Source organism: Loxodonta africana, chromosome X (genome assembly GCF_030014295.1).
Source record: "Loxodonta africana isolate mLoxAfr1 chromosome X, mLoxAfr1.hap2, whole genome shotgun sequence".
Lineage (NCBI taxonomy): Eukaryota > Metazoa > Chordata > Mammalia > Proboscidea > Elephantidae > Loxodonta > Loxodonta africana.
This window is the reverse complement of record NC_087369.1, coordinates 58,832,128-58,850,466: the sequence shown is the minus strand read 5'-3', so window position 1 is coordinate 58,850,466 and position 18,339 is coordinate 58,832,128. Positions and strand designations below refer to the sequence as shown.

Below are 18,339 nucleotides of genomic sequence, written 5' to 3'. Positions count from 1 at the left end.
TCCCTCCAGTCTCTCATTTTGTGTCCATTTGGCCAGCTTCTGACCCCCTCTGCCTGCTCATCTCCCCTCCAGACAGGAGATGCCAACATAGTCTCATGTGTCTACTTGATCCAAGAAGCTCATTCTTCACCAGTATCATTTTCTATCCCATAGTCCAGTCCAATCCCTGTCTGAAGAGTTGGCTTTGGGAATGGTTCCTGTCTTGAGCTAACAGAAGGTCTGGGGGCCATGACCTCTGGGGTCCTTCTAGTCTCAGTCAGACCATTAAGTCTCGTCTTTTTATAAGAATTTGAGGTCTGCATCCCACTGCTCTGCTGCTCCCTCAGGGGTTCTCTGTTGTGTTCCCTGTCAGGGCAGTCCTTGGTTGTAGCCAGGCACCATCTCATTCTTCTGGTCTCAGGCTGATGTAGTCTCTGGTTTATGTGGTCCTTTCTGTCTCTTGGGCTCATAATTACCTTGTGTCTTTGGTGTTCTTCATCCTCCTTTGCTCCAGGTGGGTTGAGACCAATCGATGCATCTTAGATGGCCGCTTGCTAGCGTTTAAGACCCCAGATGCTACTCTCCAAAGTGGGATGCAGAATGTTGTCTTAATAGATTTTATTATACCAATTGACTTAGATGGCCCCTGAAACCATGGTCTCCAAACCCCTGGCTCTGCTACGCTGGCCTTCGAAGCAGTTTATTCAGGAAACTTCTTAGCTTTTGGTTTAGTCCAGTTGTGCTGACCTCTCCTGTATTGTGTGTTGTCTTTCCCTTCACCTAAAATAGTTCTTATCTACTATCTAATTAGTGAAAACCCCTCTTCCTCCCTCCTGCCCCCTTCTCGTAACCATCAAAGAATATTTTCTTCTGTGTTTAACCTTTTTCTTGAGTTTTTATAATAGTGGTCTCATATACAATATTTGTCCTTTTGCAACTGACTTATTTCACTCAGCATAATGCCTTCCAGATTCCTCCATGTTATGAAATGTTTCACGGATTCATCATTGTTCTTTATTGAGGGCATGGTGATTTTTAAATTCATCCCAGGTGATTCTAATATGAAAAAAATGCCTACCTCTACTATTTATTAACTGGGAGCCATTGTGCAAATCATTAAACCTCACCGAAACCTGGTTTCCTCATCCTCAGATAATAGTAACAAGGGTATTGTAAAGGCCAAGTACTATATACATACACTACCTAATGCCATTATAATTTTAGTGCTGCCTGTTTAAAAGAACACAGCGGTTTCTTTTGTGGGGGAAGAGCTGAGTTGTTTATAATATGCAATGAACAGTTAACCAACAGTTAAATACACTTTCTTTCCCAAGCTCCTTTTCTATTAATTATGATGATAAAAGAAACACATCCATCTTCGTTTGAAAGCTACAAAAGGCCTATGAACCAAACCAAACCCATTGCCGCTGAGTCAATTCTGGTTCACAGTGACCCTGTAGGACAGAGTAGAACTGTCCCATAGGGTTCCCAAAGCTGTAATCTTTACAGAAGCAGAGTGCCACCTCTTTCTCCCACAGAGTGGCTAGTGGGTTAGAACCTTTTAGTTAGCAGTGGATCCCTTAACCACTGTACCACTGTACCACTAGGGCTCCTCAAAAGGCCTATAAGTGCTACTAATGTTCATTTGAATTGGGTTCTCCTTCTTCCTTTATGTCTCTACATCCTGTTTTCTCTCCCAATTCAATTTGTCTCCACCAAAGAGTTCTCACCCATTGTGTGTAACCAGGCACTGACGCAGACCCAGCTTACGGAAGATATCCACTACAATCTCCATGGGCGTAAGATCCGTCACAGTGAAGGGGCTGAGATCCAGTATGTTCCGAAGCTTCAGGGTGGGTGGAGTGTATGGTGGCATTGGAGGAGAATGCTCAGTGAAATAAATGATGGAAGTGCTCACAATCCCATCCTGTTTTTTTCGAGCGTTTTCTATTCGAAAAGTGGGAGAGAAAAAAAGTTGAAGCTTTCTGGCCCCAACCACTTCCCTCTTCCCTCTGTCTTCCCCTGTTTCATGCACATTTATTTATTTCCATAGTGGATTCCATTATCCCCTTTCTGAAATCCTTACCAATTGAAATAATGAGATCTCTTCGGAGAACAAAACCCACAAGTCTTTGGGACTCCCGGGACACTACCACTGGAAAGCCACTGTAAGTTGTTTCATTGATTATGGTCTCTACATCCTCTACAGTCATACTGTCCTGAGTAAGGGCAGTCAACAGAGGATCATTTCTCCGGGGTTTCATCACATCCATTGCCAGTGTCTTATGAGCAAACTCTTCTTTGGCTTCAAGAAAGGGGTATCCATTGAGACGGATGTGGGCATCATAGATGCCCTCCCGCCCAAGAGCATCTGCCACCCACTTGCTTGTCATGGCTGCAGCCATTAGAGGCACAATGTATTCCAAGCCACCAGTTAGTTCAAACATTATGACAACAAGAGAGACAGTCATACGAGTCACTCCACCTGCAAAGCAACAGAAACAGGTTATTGAAGGCAGGCAAAATACCGTATTCATTACAATTACAGGCCTGTCACTCGTCCCATCCAGAAAAGCTTACTTATCAGCAAAATTGCTATAATGGGGTCTAACCTATAACCACACAGACCCTAGCAATTGCATTAAAGGTTACAGTGTACACAATTCAGATTTCTCAAAACAGTATCTACCAAACTACAAGTTACTTTCTTTTTTCTTCAAATTATCTTTAACATTTAAGAAAATATAAAACTATTCTCTAGGTGATAATACAAAAATTCACTAAATAAATGTGCACATTTAAGCCATTGTGACTGGTGAAGAGTAGACATTTCCCCGTAAATATAATTAATATAAACAGGTAGACATTCAGGCCAAGAATATCTATTTCTCAAAAGCATTTTAGTTTCCTGGGTTACCCTGGGGATTCACCAGTTTAACAAATGTACTCTTAAAAATAACTATTAATTTTGTGGAAGAACTTTTAAAAATATGAACACAAAGCACAAATTACTCCAGTTGTTCCTATGAGGTAAAATGTTGAATTAAGTCTGCATTGGTCAAACTGTTTAGAAAAGCTCTGACCTCTTTAAAAGGAAAAAAACAAACAAATAGAAGGGAGGTATATAAAAAACAGTGAAAATTTCTAACAACAATTTCTATGCCATTCCAGAGCTTTCTGTGCCCTTTTGCCAATTGTATATCTGAGATTCCCCAAGTATTCCCTACTCATTAGGAAAATACAACATACTTTTTTGAATCTTCTTTTTTTCTAATTATAAAAGTAATATACACCCATTGTGGAAAATTCAAAAAGTATATAAAAGAAAATAATTGTCCATAAGTTCACTGCCTATAAATAAGCACAATAAACATCTTGAAATATTTTCTTCAAATTTTTTCTATACAAAAATGTATACTTTTATATAGGTGAAATCATATGTTTAATTCCATACTATGCTTTTCCTCCCACTTTATATTAGGAACATTTCCCATATTGTTACAAATTTATTTAACATCATATTTAAAGATTAAATATATCAACATATTTAATGACTTCATATCATCATATGGATGTACCATAATTTATTTAACCAGTCCCTTCCTGTGCACATTTAGGTTAATTCCAATTTCTTTTAAAATTTTTCTTCTTTTGTACTTTAGATGAAGGTGTATGGAGCAAACTAGTTTCTCATTGAACAATTAATACACATATTGTTTCGTGACATTGGTTGCCAACCCCATGACATGTCAACACTATCCCCTTCTCAACCTTGGGTTCCCAATCACCAGCTTTCCTGTTCCCTCCTGCCTTCCTGTCCTTGCCCCTGGGCTGGTGTGCCCCTTTAGTTTCGTTTTGTTTTATGGGCCTGTCTAATCTTTGGCTGAAGGGTGAATCTCAGGAATGACTTCATTACTGAGCTATAAGGGTGTCCAGGGCCATACTCTCAGGGTTTCTCCAGTCTCTGTTGGACCAGTAAGTCTGGTCTTTGTGTTAATTCCAAATTTTCACTATTATAAGTAATACTGTGATGAGCATTCCTGTACAAATATCTTTATCCAAATTCTGATTACTTCCTCAGTATGAGACAGTAGGATTACTCTCAAAGGGGAGGACTGCAGCTATATACCCAGAACCCAGTGCCGCAGCACTTAACCACTACACCACCAGGGTTTCCATGCAGATATATAAAAAAAATAGATATATAGAAATAATTTTTTTTTTCTTAAAGGACTTGAAAAATGGCAAATCCAAAAGAAAACTGATCGTCATTAAAAAAAATCTGCAGCCAATTATGTTTAATATCACTCCTCTTTATGTCACCTGGGTAGCAACTTCTTTGATATCAATTTAAACACTTACCTAAGCATGCTGCAGCCCCAACCATTGCATAAAGGCCGGGTGTGATACAATCAGCTCCTTGACTACACCAGCTATTGAAAATGGCCCAGTCATGGTGGTAATAAGCCAGTTGTTCCATTCCTACTCCTAAAAGTCGGCCTGCTATAGCACCAACAGCCATGCTAGGTATAAAGAGGCCAGAAGGGATCTGCAAAGAGAAAGCAATATATGGTTGAGAAATGATGTGACTGTTTGGCATGTGGTAAGGACTATAGCACTGACCCTCTACGAAGCAAACAGGCAAATGACAATTTAACTACACACCATGCTAGCAAGTAGCTGTAAAGATTTGTGTAACACTATAGGGTCTAGAGGTTCTCTGGGATGTGCAGGCAAGTACAACTGCAAAGAAGCTTACCCTGATTCGGAATCCATCAGGCAAGAGCCTGAATTCTCCAGACCAACACAGAACTGGAGGCAGAAATTAAGCCTTTCCCAAAGAAAAAGGAAAACAAATGGAGTTTCTCATATATGCAGACATTTCCCCTAATTCTGAACTCTTATCAACAACAACTACCCTTTATTGATTATATACCATGTTCTGTGCTCGATAAAAGTATGCAAGATTCCATCAGTTCTTTACAACCCTAGGAGGTTTATTATTCCCAAATCACAAAGAACCTAAGAACCTAAGGTTCAGAGAAATTAAGTAACTAACTCAAGGTCAAGATTTAGTAAATGCTGGTACTGGAACTTAAATGTGATGCTCGTAACTACCCTCATGTTAAATCTTAACTCACTGCTCACACAGAAAAGAATGGCACATGAAGTTTCAGTTTATTTTATAACAATATAAAGAAAGACTAAAGAATTAAAATTTTAAAATGAGATAGTGACTGTGGTTGCATGGCTATCCAAAAGAGGAAACCTCATTTACTTGCCTGCCCTTTTTCTTGACTCCTAGGATACGAATACAATGAAGGATAATCAAACAGCAGACTGATTAAAAATAGACTGTGTTTGATTTTGGAATACATCTGCATCTATGTGGGTTTGATGGTCTGCAAATTCACTCTAAACAAAAGAATGAAGGTGAAAATTTGAAGTCCAGAAGCACCGCAAAACTTTTCAAGATCTCCATCTATCCCCTGTGCTGAGGGGATGCATGAATCATCTCTCAAAGATTATACTATTGCCTAAACTGAGTTTCTGTTTCTCATTTTCTGGCTTGAATCTCAGTTTCTCTAGAGAATACAGTGAAGTAACTTGGTAGTGGGGTGTTAAAGAAAAAAAAAAAACCTAGGAAAGAGGAGGAAATACCTTAACAAATTTTCCTTTCTGGTTTCTTTTGAAATACAGAAGTAGTAACTGGTGCTTAAAATAAAACATGCTGGCCTGATGTCTGCTGTTGATAGTTTAAATACTAATTTAGGATCACCTGTGAAATGGATGCTCAGTACTTGATAACTGAGCATTAATGCCAAATGTAAAATATACTCTTTGCCATATGAGGTTGAACCATATACAACTGCTATTTTAGTAGTCAAAGTGGTTGAGTATCAGCAACTTCATTTGGTTCAACCTAATATTTTGCTATTTTGGTAAACTCTAAAGCCACTCTATAAAGACCAATACTGTGTTGGTCAGATATTGTTTTAATATGAAAGGTACCGGAATAAATACCACACCATTCTTTTTGAGGGGCAAAAATAGGTTTTCCTCAGAAAGGGAGAAAACATTTCTACCTAAAAATCTCTCACTGAGGTTTGCATTTGGCCTAAAACTTGGTTTGAAAAATTTGAGGTAGAGGTACAATTGACTAGGAAGTTATGAAAACATGTGGGGATAAAAAAGGCTATTGGGGATGGGAGGATGATGTCTGGCGAAGTTGAAAGCTCCATGAGTGATCAGGATTATATGATACCTTGGTTTTGCCCTCCAACACCCACAGCCACACATGCATCCACTAAGTACCCAAAGAATCTCCTTACCTTCATGCCAAAGGTAAATACAGTAATGACAATTTTCAGTATGAGTGTCAAAGCCAGCTGCCACAATGCACTGTAGACTCCCAGGCCAGCAGGTCTGTCAGGCAGTTCACCCCCCTTGCTTGTGTTGAAACGGTTCTCATAATCACAGAGCTTGGAGGAGTCCAGTAGGCCACAATCATTAAATAGCTCCGAGATGAGCTCACTCGTGCTCATACGGGTATATTCATTGGGGAAAGCCAGGATGGCAGTGATGGCTGTCACAGTGAGTACCTCTATGACAGGATACTTGCCCAACTGGGTGGTCTTACGCTTCCGACACCAGGCAATGTTTGTGCGAATAAACAAAGCTCCCCAGAGACCACCAAATATGCCCAGCAGAATGAATGGCACAAGCTCAAAGAGATGCCATGGGGTGTGAAATTCCACATAAAATAGAACCAGGCGGCTGTTCCCAAATGGATTGATGGAACGTAGAGTAAATGCTGCCACCAAGGCAGCAAAGAAAGAACGCCACAGTGTTTTTAGGGGAAAATAGTAGCTGACCTATAAGAGAGAAGGTGAGAAAGCAAACTCAGTCAATATACAGAAATTGTTTTGGGTGAAAAGTTTGTGCTGAGGAAATTAGAGTACTGAGGATGAACACTTTGCATAGACTTCTAGAGTCACATGGTTAAGCAGTGAGTTGGGCACAGCACTTAGGGATGGTGATGTACATATGTAGATCTTGGCCAAAATTCCCAACACAAAAGCATGCACATGCTCAACAGACAGTTAAAAGTAGTTACCTCTTCTAGGCTGAATAATACTCCGCCAATAGGTGCCCCAAAAGCTACAGATACACCAGCTGCTGCTGCAGCCGACAAAACCTATGATCCAAAACTCAAAATTAGTAATAGGATAATGCCATTTTCCTGCCTTCAAATCACATATTTGAAAAATAATGTTAGTGGTTACTAAACGTTAAAACAAACTACAAATCAACCATTACATGCTCCAGTTTATCAAATATGAAGAATTTATATTTACTTTGAAACACTGTATATAGATACTGAATTTTGAACACACATGATTCATATGCTTGAACAGGTAAGAGGGCCTTTCCTTTGTAATTGATTTAGCCATGTACTTTATTACAAATTATGCCCTTCCCCCATCCCCAATACTCCCACTTTAGTAACTGAATCTAAGTTTACAGACCTATTTAAAACCTAAATGAAGTAGTTACAGTGATGTATTTATATAGCACTTCATAAAGGAATGCTTTTTTAAATGAAATTAAAAAAAATATTTTGTTGTTGAGAATATACACAGAACATTCGCCAAATCAACAATTTCTGTATGTACAACTCAGTGATGCTGATTACATTTGAGTTGTGCAACCATTCTCAAGCTCTTTTTCTGAGTTGTTCCTCCTCTATTAACATGAACTCACTGCCCCCAAAGGTTCCTCTCTAATCTTTCAAGTTGCTGTTGTCAATTTGATCCTATATAGGTTTTAAAAGAGCATAATGCTCAAGGCAGACATCCTTTACTAGTTGAGCTAAACTATTGTTTGGTTTAAGAAGACTTCAGGGGGTGTTTTTGGTTTAAGGTTTAAGATTATCTCAAGGCAATAGTTTCAAGGGTTCATCCACCGTCCATGGCTCCAGAAACTCTGGAGTCCATGAGAATTTGAAAATCTGGTCTGCATTCTCCCTCTTTTGATCAGGATTCTCCTACAGAATCTTTGATTAACATGTTCAGTAATGGTAGCTGGGCACAATCCAGTTCTGGTCTCATGGCAAAGGAGACAGTTATTCATGGAGGCAACTAGCCACACATTCATTTCCTCCTCCTACTCATGACTCTCCTTCTTCCTCTGTTGCTCGAGGTGAATAGAGACCAATTGTTGTTCCTTGGATGGTCGCTTGCAGGCTTTTAAAACCCCAGGTACTACTAACGAACTAGAAAGTAGAACAGAAGCACTAAACATGTTATTAGGCCAATTAACTGGTCCCATGAAACCATGACCTCCAAAACGAGAAACTAAATCCCACGAGGTGTTTGGTTATATAAGCAGCCTCAGCAGCTACTCTTTTTTTTTGTTGTTCATTGTTGTAAATATATCCATCACATTAAATGAGATTTTAAAGAAGGCTCTAATGACACAAAATAAGCTACATTTGGCTTACAGTTATTCAGAAGCTGAAAATTCTGAAATATTCATATGATAAGTATTAAGAGTTTCTTGTATCTTGTGTCCTATTCCATGCCCACAACCTTATGAAAACAGTAATAGGAAGGCAACTAGAAGCAAGGTCAAGGACAGATATTTTAAGTGAAGAGTAGATCTAAATATGTTTAGGTGCGGCAAGGAAAGGGGCTAGGAGGGAGACAAAGGAAGAGAAAGCATGGGTCAGAAAGAGAGAATGAGGGACAAAGAGGTAGGGAAAATGCAAGTAAGCTCACAAATATGTTTAGAACACAACAGCTGGTATTAGGAATGCATATACATGTAAAATACGCATAAAAAACACTAGTAATCGCAAACAAACAAAAATTCATGGAAGAATAAATTCCTTTCACTGGATTCTGGTTGCTGTGGACAGATAAATGATCTGCAGTAGTAGGGAAATATTTAAAGAGAAAGTTGAACTAAATTAAGGTTTTGAATAAAACTATTTTGGGCACAATAATTAGAAAGGTTTCTCTGGGAGTGTAAGATGGCCCAGGAAAATGAAGGGAGGAAAGAGTGAGCTATGGTGCTAACTGGTGAGAACTTAGAAATTCATAGCTAGGATGGCTTTAATTTGAGAAGGATAAGGACTAAAAAAAAAAACCAGCTGCTGTGCAGTCAACTTTGACTCATGGCGACCCTATGCGTGTCAGAGTAAAATTGTGCTCCAAAAGGTTTTCAACGGCTTATTTTTCAGAAATAGATCGCAGACCTTTCTTCCAAGGTGCCTCTCAGTGGACTCAAACCGCCAACCTTTCAGTTAGCTGCACCACCCAGGGACACTAGGATGAGGACAGCCAACATTAAACTTGAGAAAGGGGGTTTTGGTAACTATGTTTAGGATGACATATGAGGGAGAAGAAAGAATCAGGTTGGCTGGTCTGCTTTAATTTTTATATTGTAGAAGGGAGTCTGTCTAGGTCCTTCCTTTTCAAATCTCTATTTTACTCTCAACCATCTGCCCACTTTTAGGAATTCATTGGACATAAAACAGTTGCTACCGATAGTGAGAACAACAGGAAAACGAGAACTGGTAAGTCTAAATAACAATAGGAATTAATGATTCAAGTATTCATGAGTATCGTTAGAGAAATACATGACATTTCCACACAGAAACTACTAAATCAAACTCCTTTCATTTTACAAGGAACTATTTGAACAAAAGTGCCAATTTTATGGAATGAAAGTAACCAGCAATCAGTAGTTCCAAATTTACCTCCCACCCATGCAAAAACAGCAGCAATCAACACTTTACTAAACCTCTTGCCCACTAAAATGTCCTTTAAACTCTTTAGTTTTGTTGTACATTGTTCCCTTTGAACATATGTCCCTCTACTATATGACAGGTAGCTAAACAATCTACTCAGATTTCCTGATTTCTCACGTGCTAGCCTTCTTCTCCTTATAAACTGTGCCAGGAACTTCCCCCCTTTGTACTATCAAAATTTATTCCATATTAGAAATTTAAGCATCTTTAAGTTTCCTTCTGGGTCTTGTTTCTTTTCTTTTTTTTTTTAAGATTAAATTGCTAGTTTCCACTTTTGTGAAAATTTTGTTTTAATGAAATGAGCTTGGTCTTGACCCATTCCATATGTGACTTCTTTGAAATTTAAGCAAAGTTGAACAAGAACCATTATTCTCCAGAGTCCTCATTTATGGCAGGACAAAAGTAACCAACAACTTGAAACATTTTTAAAAACTTTTTTCCTCCTCAAAACAATATACATTAACAACTGCATAAACATGAGAACAACTATAGAGATGCTGTGGCACGATTAATTTAGTGGGGTTGAGGATCCAATATAGACAGAAATTAATTCAGTGTGGCTTTTTAGGTAGAAAGAGCTGGGATCTGAAACACACACTGCATGCATATTTATTCTTCCACAGCAATAAACAACTTCTTTAAAAATCTATTATTTTTATAACTTATTTTGTAATAGAAACAACATATATTTGTATAGAACTATATACAATAAAAAGTTAAAGTCCTTACTTCTCCTTCACTACTACCTCACTTTTCCACTCACCAGAGGTAGCCATTTTTAACAGTTTGAAGTAAACTTATTTTCCAGACATTTTCTAAGTACATATATGTTGTTGTTAGTTGTCACTAAGTCAATTCCAATTCATGGTGACCCCATGTGGGCAGAGCAGAACTGCCCCACGGGGTTTTCAGGGCTGCGACCTTTCAGAAGCAGATGGCCAGGCCTTACTTCTGAGGTGCCTATGGGTGGCTTAGAACCACCAATCTTTCAGGTAGTAGTCAAGTGCTTAACCGTTTGTGCCACCTTTAAAAAACACTAATTGAATTATTATACTCTACACATTATTCAGAAACTGGCTTTAAAACTTAACAGTGTTTTGTAGCCATCATTCCATGCCAGTACACATTGGGCTATCTCATTCCTTTAATGGTTGCATAATATTCCATAGCATGAATAGAATATTGTTTATTCCATCAGTCCTTTACTGTTGGACATCTGTATATAACATGTTAGGAGGTCTGTAGGATAAATTCCTAGAAGTGGAATTTCTGAGTCAAAGGGTATTTACATTAACATTGCTTGAATCCTCAACAAAGAGAATATTAAGACTATTTGTTATTACCTCTCTGCGTTTGGCTTCATTCTTCCTGTATTTGTTGAAGCAGTGGCACAGGATGTTCCCACAGCAGCAAGCCACGTGCACTAGGGGGCCCTCTTTGCCCAGGCTCAAGCCAGATGATACTGCCAGCACCAATGTAATGGTTTTGATAATCAGGGTCCACTTACCCAAATAGCCCCTAATAATGAAACCACTCAAGATAGTTTTTATCTGCAGGTCAAACACAGAGATCACATATAGACTAAGCAAGTAAACAAAGCTAAGAAGCAATATTCTGAACCTCAATCTTGAAATTACACATTTTGTACAAGGCACATACAAATACTTTGACCTACAGTGATCCCAGTTTGGGAGGGGGCCCAGGGAAGTGTTCATTTTTTTTTTTTTGGCCATGTGATAGCTGGGCAAGGGTTTATTTTAAGTATGAGAGTATATAGAGTATAAGTATATGGAGAACAGCTAGGCAGAGAGGGAATGATAGTTGTTTTCCTTACTTTACAAAATGGTGACCCAAGAGACATGTTCTGAGAGGACAAGGTTAATCTCCCTGAAACCCGTGACTATTGTCTGGTCAGGAAATAGAGATGGACAACGTCATCTTGGTTTCAGTCACTGTCAAGTAATCTAAACTAAAAGTAGTTATAAATAGGGTTTTAACCAACCCCTCCCCAGTTCAAATTACATTGTGGAAAATGTAGTAAAACAGTTTTATTTCTTCCACTCTAACAAAGTTGACGATACTGCTACTTTTTGAGTCCAGAATCTTCGGATCTACTCTGAGTGCTTCTTGCTTCTTAGGTAGGGAGTGGGGGAGGTCTTCAGGAGTCTGGTTCAACAGGAACCCACAGTAGGTTCCAAATCAACTCCCTTTAACTTCCAGATGGCCCAGGCTAGGAGAAGAAGACTTGAGGGAAGACCTAGAGAGGTCCTAGATTGCCTTGAGACCTGATCCTGTTTAATACTCACCAAACTGTGGTATATGTTGGGATACATATGAAAGGGCCTTAACCAAAAAGGATCATTATTGTTACAATTTATAAGCCATTTTAGAGACTCACCTCAGGGATTCCGGAGCCACAGGCATAAGGCGCAAAAACCTTGACAAGAGATACGGCAAGGAAGGCGAATAGGAGAGCCCAGAGAACGTACATGAAATAGTTGACTATGTAGGCAAAGGCTCCCTGGAATGGGGAAAAAAGAAAAAGCTTGTTTTAGCCTAGAGAGTCTCACTGAGACATACGTTTCTCAGGGGAGGAGGTCATAAAAATTAAAAAAAAAAAAAGTTCAGCATCAAATTGCTCAAGATATTCCTTTCCAGAGTACTAGCAAAGCAACTATTAAAACACTGTCAGCCCACTTGCCACTGAAAATGATCTGTTTTGCTATACCTAAAACAAAGTTACAATGGATTCTAAGAACAGACAAAAAGGTAGCGCACACTGAAAGCCCTGAAACAAAATTCACTTTCTATGAGTGCTTTGATAGGTTTTGCAGTCAAATATATATGATTCTATGTCAATCTTATCAAGAGTCTTAAAGCCCTTCTATGGGAAGCGCTGTACCTTGGCTGCACGTTTGAAGTGAAGACTGGCTCTAAAGCTACATTAAATTCACTTTTGACTGTCTCTCTTGGTGTCTAATTCTCCCAAGAAGTTATATTTACTAAAAGTCCTGGATGTCTTTTTTTTCCCCCTTAAAATACACAATTAAGCTCTCTAAAGAATGACTACATCTTTGAGAGAATTTTGCTACCACAGACTCAGCAACAAGCATATGGAGTAGAAAGTTTCTGGCTCTGACAATAAAATAATACCAGTGAGAAGCCAGGTATTCCAAAGAATAAATGGTAGTAGCTATTTTTAAAATGGAGAGAATGTGCTTTTTGAAGCTATTTCCCTAAGATAATAAGTGTGCCAGAAAAAAATATCTAATTTTGACCACTAGTAAGGATTCATCAACATTAAAGGGCTTGCAAATAGTCACTCTTCACAAAAAAGCAATTTTTGAACATTAGGACATTACGCTTGCTGGTGAAAATATTAAGAAATGAAATTCAGCTGGAATGTTGGACTGAACAAGTAAAATAAAATTTAACAGGAATATGTGGAAAAAAAAGAAATGAAATTCACAAAATGGACCAAAGACCTAAATATAAAACCTTAATCTATAAAGATTATGGAAGAAAGAAAAGAGACGACACTAGGGGCCATAGTACATGGCGTAAACAGTATACAAACCATAACTAACAGTGCACAAACACCAGAAAAGAAACCACGTGACTGGGAACTCCTAAAAATGAAAACACCTACGTTCATCAAAAGACTTCACCGAAAGAGTAAAAAGAGAACCTACAGACTGGGAAAAAAATTTTGGCTACGACATATCCAACAAGGGTCTAATCTCTAAAATCTATAGAATACTTCAACACCTCAACAATAAAAAGACAAATAATCCAATTAAAAAATGGGCAGAGGATGTGAAACAAAGCTTCACCAAAGAAGATATTCAGGTGGCTAACAGACACATGAGGAAATGCGAGAGATCTTTAGGAACGCAAATCAAAACTATAATGACATACCATCTCACTCCAATATTACTGGCACATTAAAAAAAAATGTTGAAGAGGTTGTGGGGAGACTGGAATCTCTTACGCACTGCTGGTGGGAATGTAAAATGGTACAACCACTATGGAAAAAAATATGGCACCTCCTTAAGAAGAGATACCATACAATCCAGCAATCCCACTCCTAAGAATATATACTAGAGAAATAAGAGCTGTCACACAGACACATGCACACCCATGTTCACTGCAGCATTATTCACAATAGCAAAAAAAAAAATGGAAACAACCTAAGCACCCATCAACAGATGAACAGATAAATTATGGTACATGCACACAATGGAATACTACCCAATGATAAAGAACAATGATGAATATGAGGAACATCTCATAACATAGATAAATCTGGAGGAATTCATGCTGAGTGAAATATGTCAATCACAAAAGGACAAATATTATATGAAACCACTATTATAAAAACCAAGAAAACATTTACATACAGAAAAAAAAACCTTTGACAGCTATGAAGGAGGGGAGGGGAGGGGTGGGGAAGGGGAGATTACTAACTAGATAGTATACAAATGTTAACTTTGCTGAAGGGAAAACAACATACAACATAGGGGAAGTCAGCACAACTTGACCAAGGCAAAGTCATAGAAGCTTCCTAGACACATCCAAACACCTTGAGGGACTGAGTTGCTGGGGCTGAGGGCTAAGGACCATGATCTCAGGGGATATCTAGGTCAACTGGCATAACATAGTTCATAAAGAAAATGTTCTACATCCTACTTTGGTAATAGTGTCTGGGGTCCTAAAAGCTTGTAAGTGGCCATCTAAGAACATCTATTGGTCCCAGCATGTTCAGAGCAAAGGAGAATAAAGAAAACCCATGACACAAGGAAAATATTAGTCCAAAGGACTCACAGACCACATGAACCACAGCCTCCACCAACCTGAGCCCAGAAGAACTAGATGGTGCCAGGCTATTACTACCTACTGCTCTGACAGGAATCACAATAGAGGGCCCCAGGCAGAGCAGGAGAAAAATGTAGAACAAAATTCAAATTCACAAAAAAAGACCAGAACTCACTGGTTTGATGGTGACTGGAGGAACCCCTGAGACTATAGCCCACGGACACCAAGCTAACTCAGAACTGAAGCCACTCCTGAAGTCCACCTTTCAGCCAAAGGCCTATAAAGCAAATAACACACGTAAGGAATGTTCTTCTTCTTAGTTCAATCAAATGTATGAAACCAAACAGGCAACACCTGCCCAAAAGCAAAGACGAGACGGCAGGAAGGGACAGGAAACCTGGATGAACGGACACAGTGAACCCAGGGCGGAAAGGGAAAGGGGTAGAGTGCTGGCACATTGTGGGGATTGTAACTAATGTAATAAAACAATTTGTGCATAAAATTTTTTAACAAAAAACTAATTTGTACTGTAAACTTTCTCCCAAAATACAATAAATTTTTTAAAAAAAAAAGAAGTGAAATTCTAGTTATACAAAATGTAAAATCAATGGACTTTTGACTTTATAAAAAACACTTTAAAATAATTCGTTGACCTAACAAGGAGAACCACAATGCTCAGTTTTTTTCTGAGTTATAATTTTGACACAGGTATTCCATTATCTTAGTCCTTAGAGAAACAGATCATTACTATGTCTTTACCTTTCAAATGTAGCTAGGGAGGAAGAGGATTCTGTAGGTGTGAAAAGAGGAAAGAGAGTGAAACGGAAAGTAATTGAAACTGGCTAGAGGCAGAGACTAGAGGTAAAGTTCTTGGCAGAGGAACTCTTAAAACCTAGAAGAATATTTCCCCAAAAAGGAGAGCCAAAGGTTTGGAAGTTACTGTTGGGACACTTACACATACACAGCTCTAAAGGATTAGCACAAGGGAGGCTTGTGGTGATGGAACAGTTCTAAATCTTGATTGTGGTGGTAGTTATACAAATCTACACAGTCATAAAAATGCATAGCCCTACACACACACACACACACACACACACACACAAATGAGTGTGTGTAAAACTGGCAAAACCTAAATAAGGTCTGTGGATTGTACCAATGTCAATTTCCTGGTTTGATACTATACTATCGTTATATAAGATGTCCAGTAAACCCAGTGCCGTCGAGGTAAAGAGCTCTGGTTTTTTCTACAGAGTGAACTTAAGAAATTCAAGAATTTAGAAGGAAAGGTCTGTAATGACAGCTCTATACTACCTCAGTCAAACAAATGGAGCAGGCGATTGGTGGGAAAAAGAAGCCAAAGATCTGACAGAGCTGGTCCAGAGGAGGACAACATATCTTCAGAATCCCAAGGATTGCAGCAAAGCCAAGAAGCTACTATGTAATATCAACTCCACCATGTGATCTATTGCTTCATGATTGCATATGGCATCCAGCAAACACTCATCCTGGAATCTCAGAATTGGTGCTATGCTACTGGTAGATGGGAGACTGTGTTTAGATCTGTGAGACGTGCACAGATAGATATGGTGTCTCCACTGGACACGAGTCGGGTGAAGTGAAGGACAAAAATGTTCAGATGGTCGAGCTCCCCAATGTAAAACAGTCTTCATCCCGTCCACCATATTTACCCCTATCTGTACCAGAAGACCTTGCAGGTGAACTTGTTCAGTCCAGGGTGATCCTGCAGTGTGGTGGGTGTGCCAGTTTGTCAATAATTTATCCACGGAAATAGAAAAGGCCACCAAGAAGCTTGGCTTCAAACATCCAGTTATTGGAGTCCACGTCAGATGCACAAAATGGGAACAGAAGCAGCCTTCCATCCCATCAAGAAGTACATGGTACATGTTGAAGAACATTTTCAGCTTCTCACACACAGGATGAAAGTGGACAAAAAAAGAATATATTTATCTCAACCCACCTGGAGCAAAGGAGAATGAAGAACACCAAGGTCACATGACAACTAAGAGCCCAAGAGACCACATGAACCAGAGACCTACATCATCCTGAGACCAGAAGAACTAGTTGGTGCCCGGCCACAATCGATGACTGCCCTGACAGGGAGCGCAACAGAGAACCCCTGAGGGAGCAGGAGATCAGTGGGATGCAGACCCCAAATTCTCATAAAAAGACCATACTTAATGGTCTGACTGAGACTAGAGGAATCCCGGCGGTCATGGTCCCCAAACCTTCTGTTGGCACAGGACAGGAACCATCCCCGAAGACAACTCATCAGACATGAAAGGGACTGGACAGTGGGTAGGTGAGAGATGCTGATGAAGAGTGAGGTAATTATATCAAGTGGTCACTTGAGACTGTGTTGGCATCTCCTGTCTGGAGGGGGGATGGGAGGATAGAGAGTGTTGGAAGCTGGCAAAATTGTCACAAAAGGAGAGACTGGAAGGGCTGACTCATTAGGGGGAGAGCAAGTGTGAGTACGGAGTAAGGTGTATATAAACTTATATGTGACAGTCTGACTTGATTTGTAAACGTTCACCTGAAGCTCAATAAAAGTTAATTAGAAAAAAAAGAATATATTTGGTCACAGATGACCCCTCTTTATTAAAAGCAAAAACGAAGGACCCCATACTATGAATTTATTAGTGATACTTCTATCTTCTGGTCAGCTGGAAGGCACAATTGATACACAGAAAATACACCTCTGGGTGTAAGTCTGGATATATACTTTCTCTCCCAGGCAGACTTCCTAGTGTGTACTTTTTCATCCCAGGTCTGTTGAGTTGCTTATGACATCATGCAAATACTGCATCCCCATTCTTTGGATGACTTCCACTATTTTGGGGGGGGCAAGATACCCACAACCAGATTGCCTTTTATCCTCACCAACCTCAAACTGCAGGTGAAATCCTCATGGAGCCTGGAGATGCTATTCATGTGGCTGGAAATCATTGGGATAGTTACTCTAGCAGTGTAAACAGAAAACTGTGAAGGATGGGCCTATGTCCCTCCTATAAAGTTCAAGAGAAGATAGAGACAGTCAAGTACCCCACATATCCTTAGGCTGAAAAATAAAGCTCAGATGGAAGAAATGAACAATCTGACTCAGTTCAAACCATTTGAGCCAAATAGACCAAGAAGGCTCTCACCTAACAATGTGTGATTAAATGAGTAGACACCCTCAGCACTGACAGCAACTGAGAACAGACAGATGCTTCACTGGTGGAATTCCTCTTTAACAAGGGCTGCAATGCCCTCAAACCCATGCACAGTCCAATGATGTACTCACATACAACATGAAACAGGTTATTTTCTACTTTGCCCCTTCTTTCAAGATTATGTCCCCATGAAACAAACACTGCCACATTGTATAATTTAAGTGACATTGACATATTTTGTGAGACTTCAAACGCAAAATCTGAGAGACCTGTGTGACCCAGTGAGAAGACCCAAATAGTGCTCTACTGTCAGGAGAGTTGATTCTTATCCAGTGGTGGTTTTGTGATCACTGAATTCACTCCAACCAAGATATTCAGAATGAAGATGGCTATTTTTAACTTTGTATGGTTGTCTGGATTTTTTTTAAGTAATTGCATCAGTTCATCAACCTCATCATTAATAAGTGAAGCATGCATCAGAAAATAAAATATTTACACTCCATTAGGAACTTTTGTAAAACAATGCCATGAACAGATTCTTTAGTACTTAATCTTTCA

At 39.2% G+C, this 18,339-nt stretch overlaps 1 protein-coding gene and 1 pseudogene across 5 annotated transcripts in view; one reads left to right on the top strand and one right to left on the bottom strand.

Annotated features, from left to right (window-relative positions):
• Nucleotides 1–18,339, bottom strand: part of CLCN5 (chloride voltage-gated channel 5) — a 281,331-nt gene that overhangs the window by 15,021 nt on the left and 247,971 nt on the right. For 4 of the 5 annotated variants that reach the window (XM_003418028.4, XM_064278288.1, XM_023557855.2 and 1 more), the window contains 7 exons: nt 12,192–12,314; nt 11,137–11,343; nt 7,097–7,177; nt 6,312–6,854; nt 4,342–4,528; nt 2,066–2,464; nt 1,710–1,926 (listed from right to left, as the gene is read on the bottom strand). In XM_003418028.4, the coding sequence (XP_003418076.2) occupies nt 1,710–1,926; nt 2,066–2,464; nt 4,342–4,528; nt 6,312–6,854; nt 7,097–7,177; nt 11,137–11,343; nt 12,192–12,314 (1,757 nt within the window). The remainder of the gene's footprint in view (nt 1–1,709; nt 1,927–2,065; nt 2,465–4,341; nt 4,529–6,311; nt 6,855–7,096; nt 7,178–11,136; nt 11,344–12,191; nt 12,315–18,339) is intronic. The other variant, XM_023557854.2, reaches the window with a different exon arrangement.
• LOC104846638 (alpha-(1,6)-fucosyltransferase-like) lies at nt 15,881–17,698 on the top strand (annotated as a pseudogene).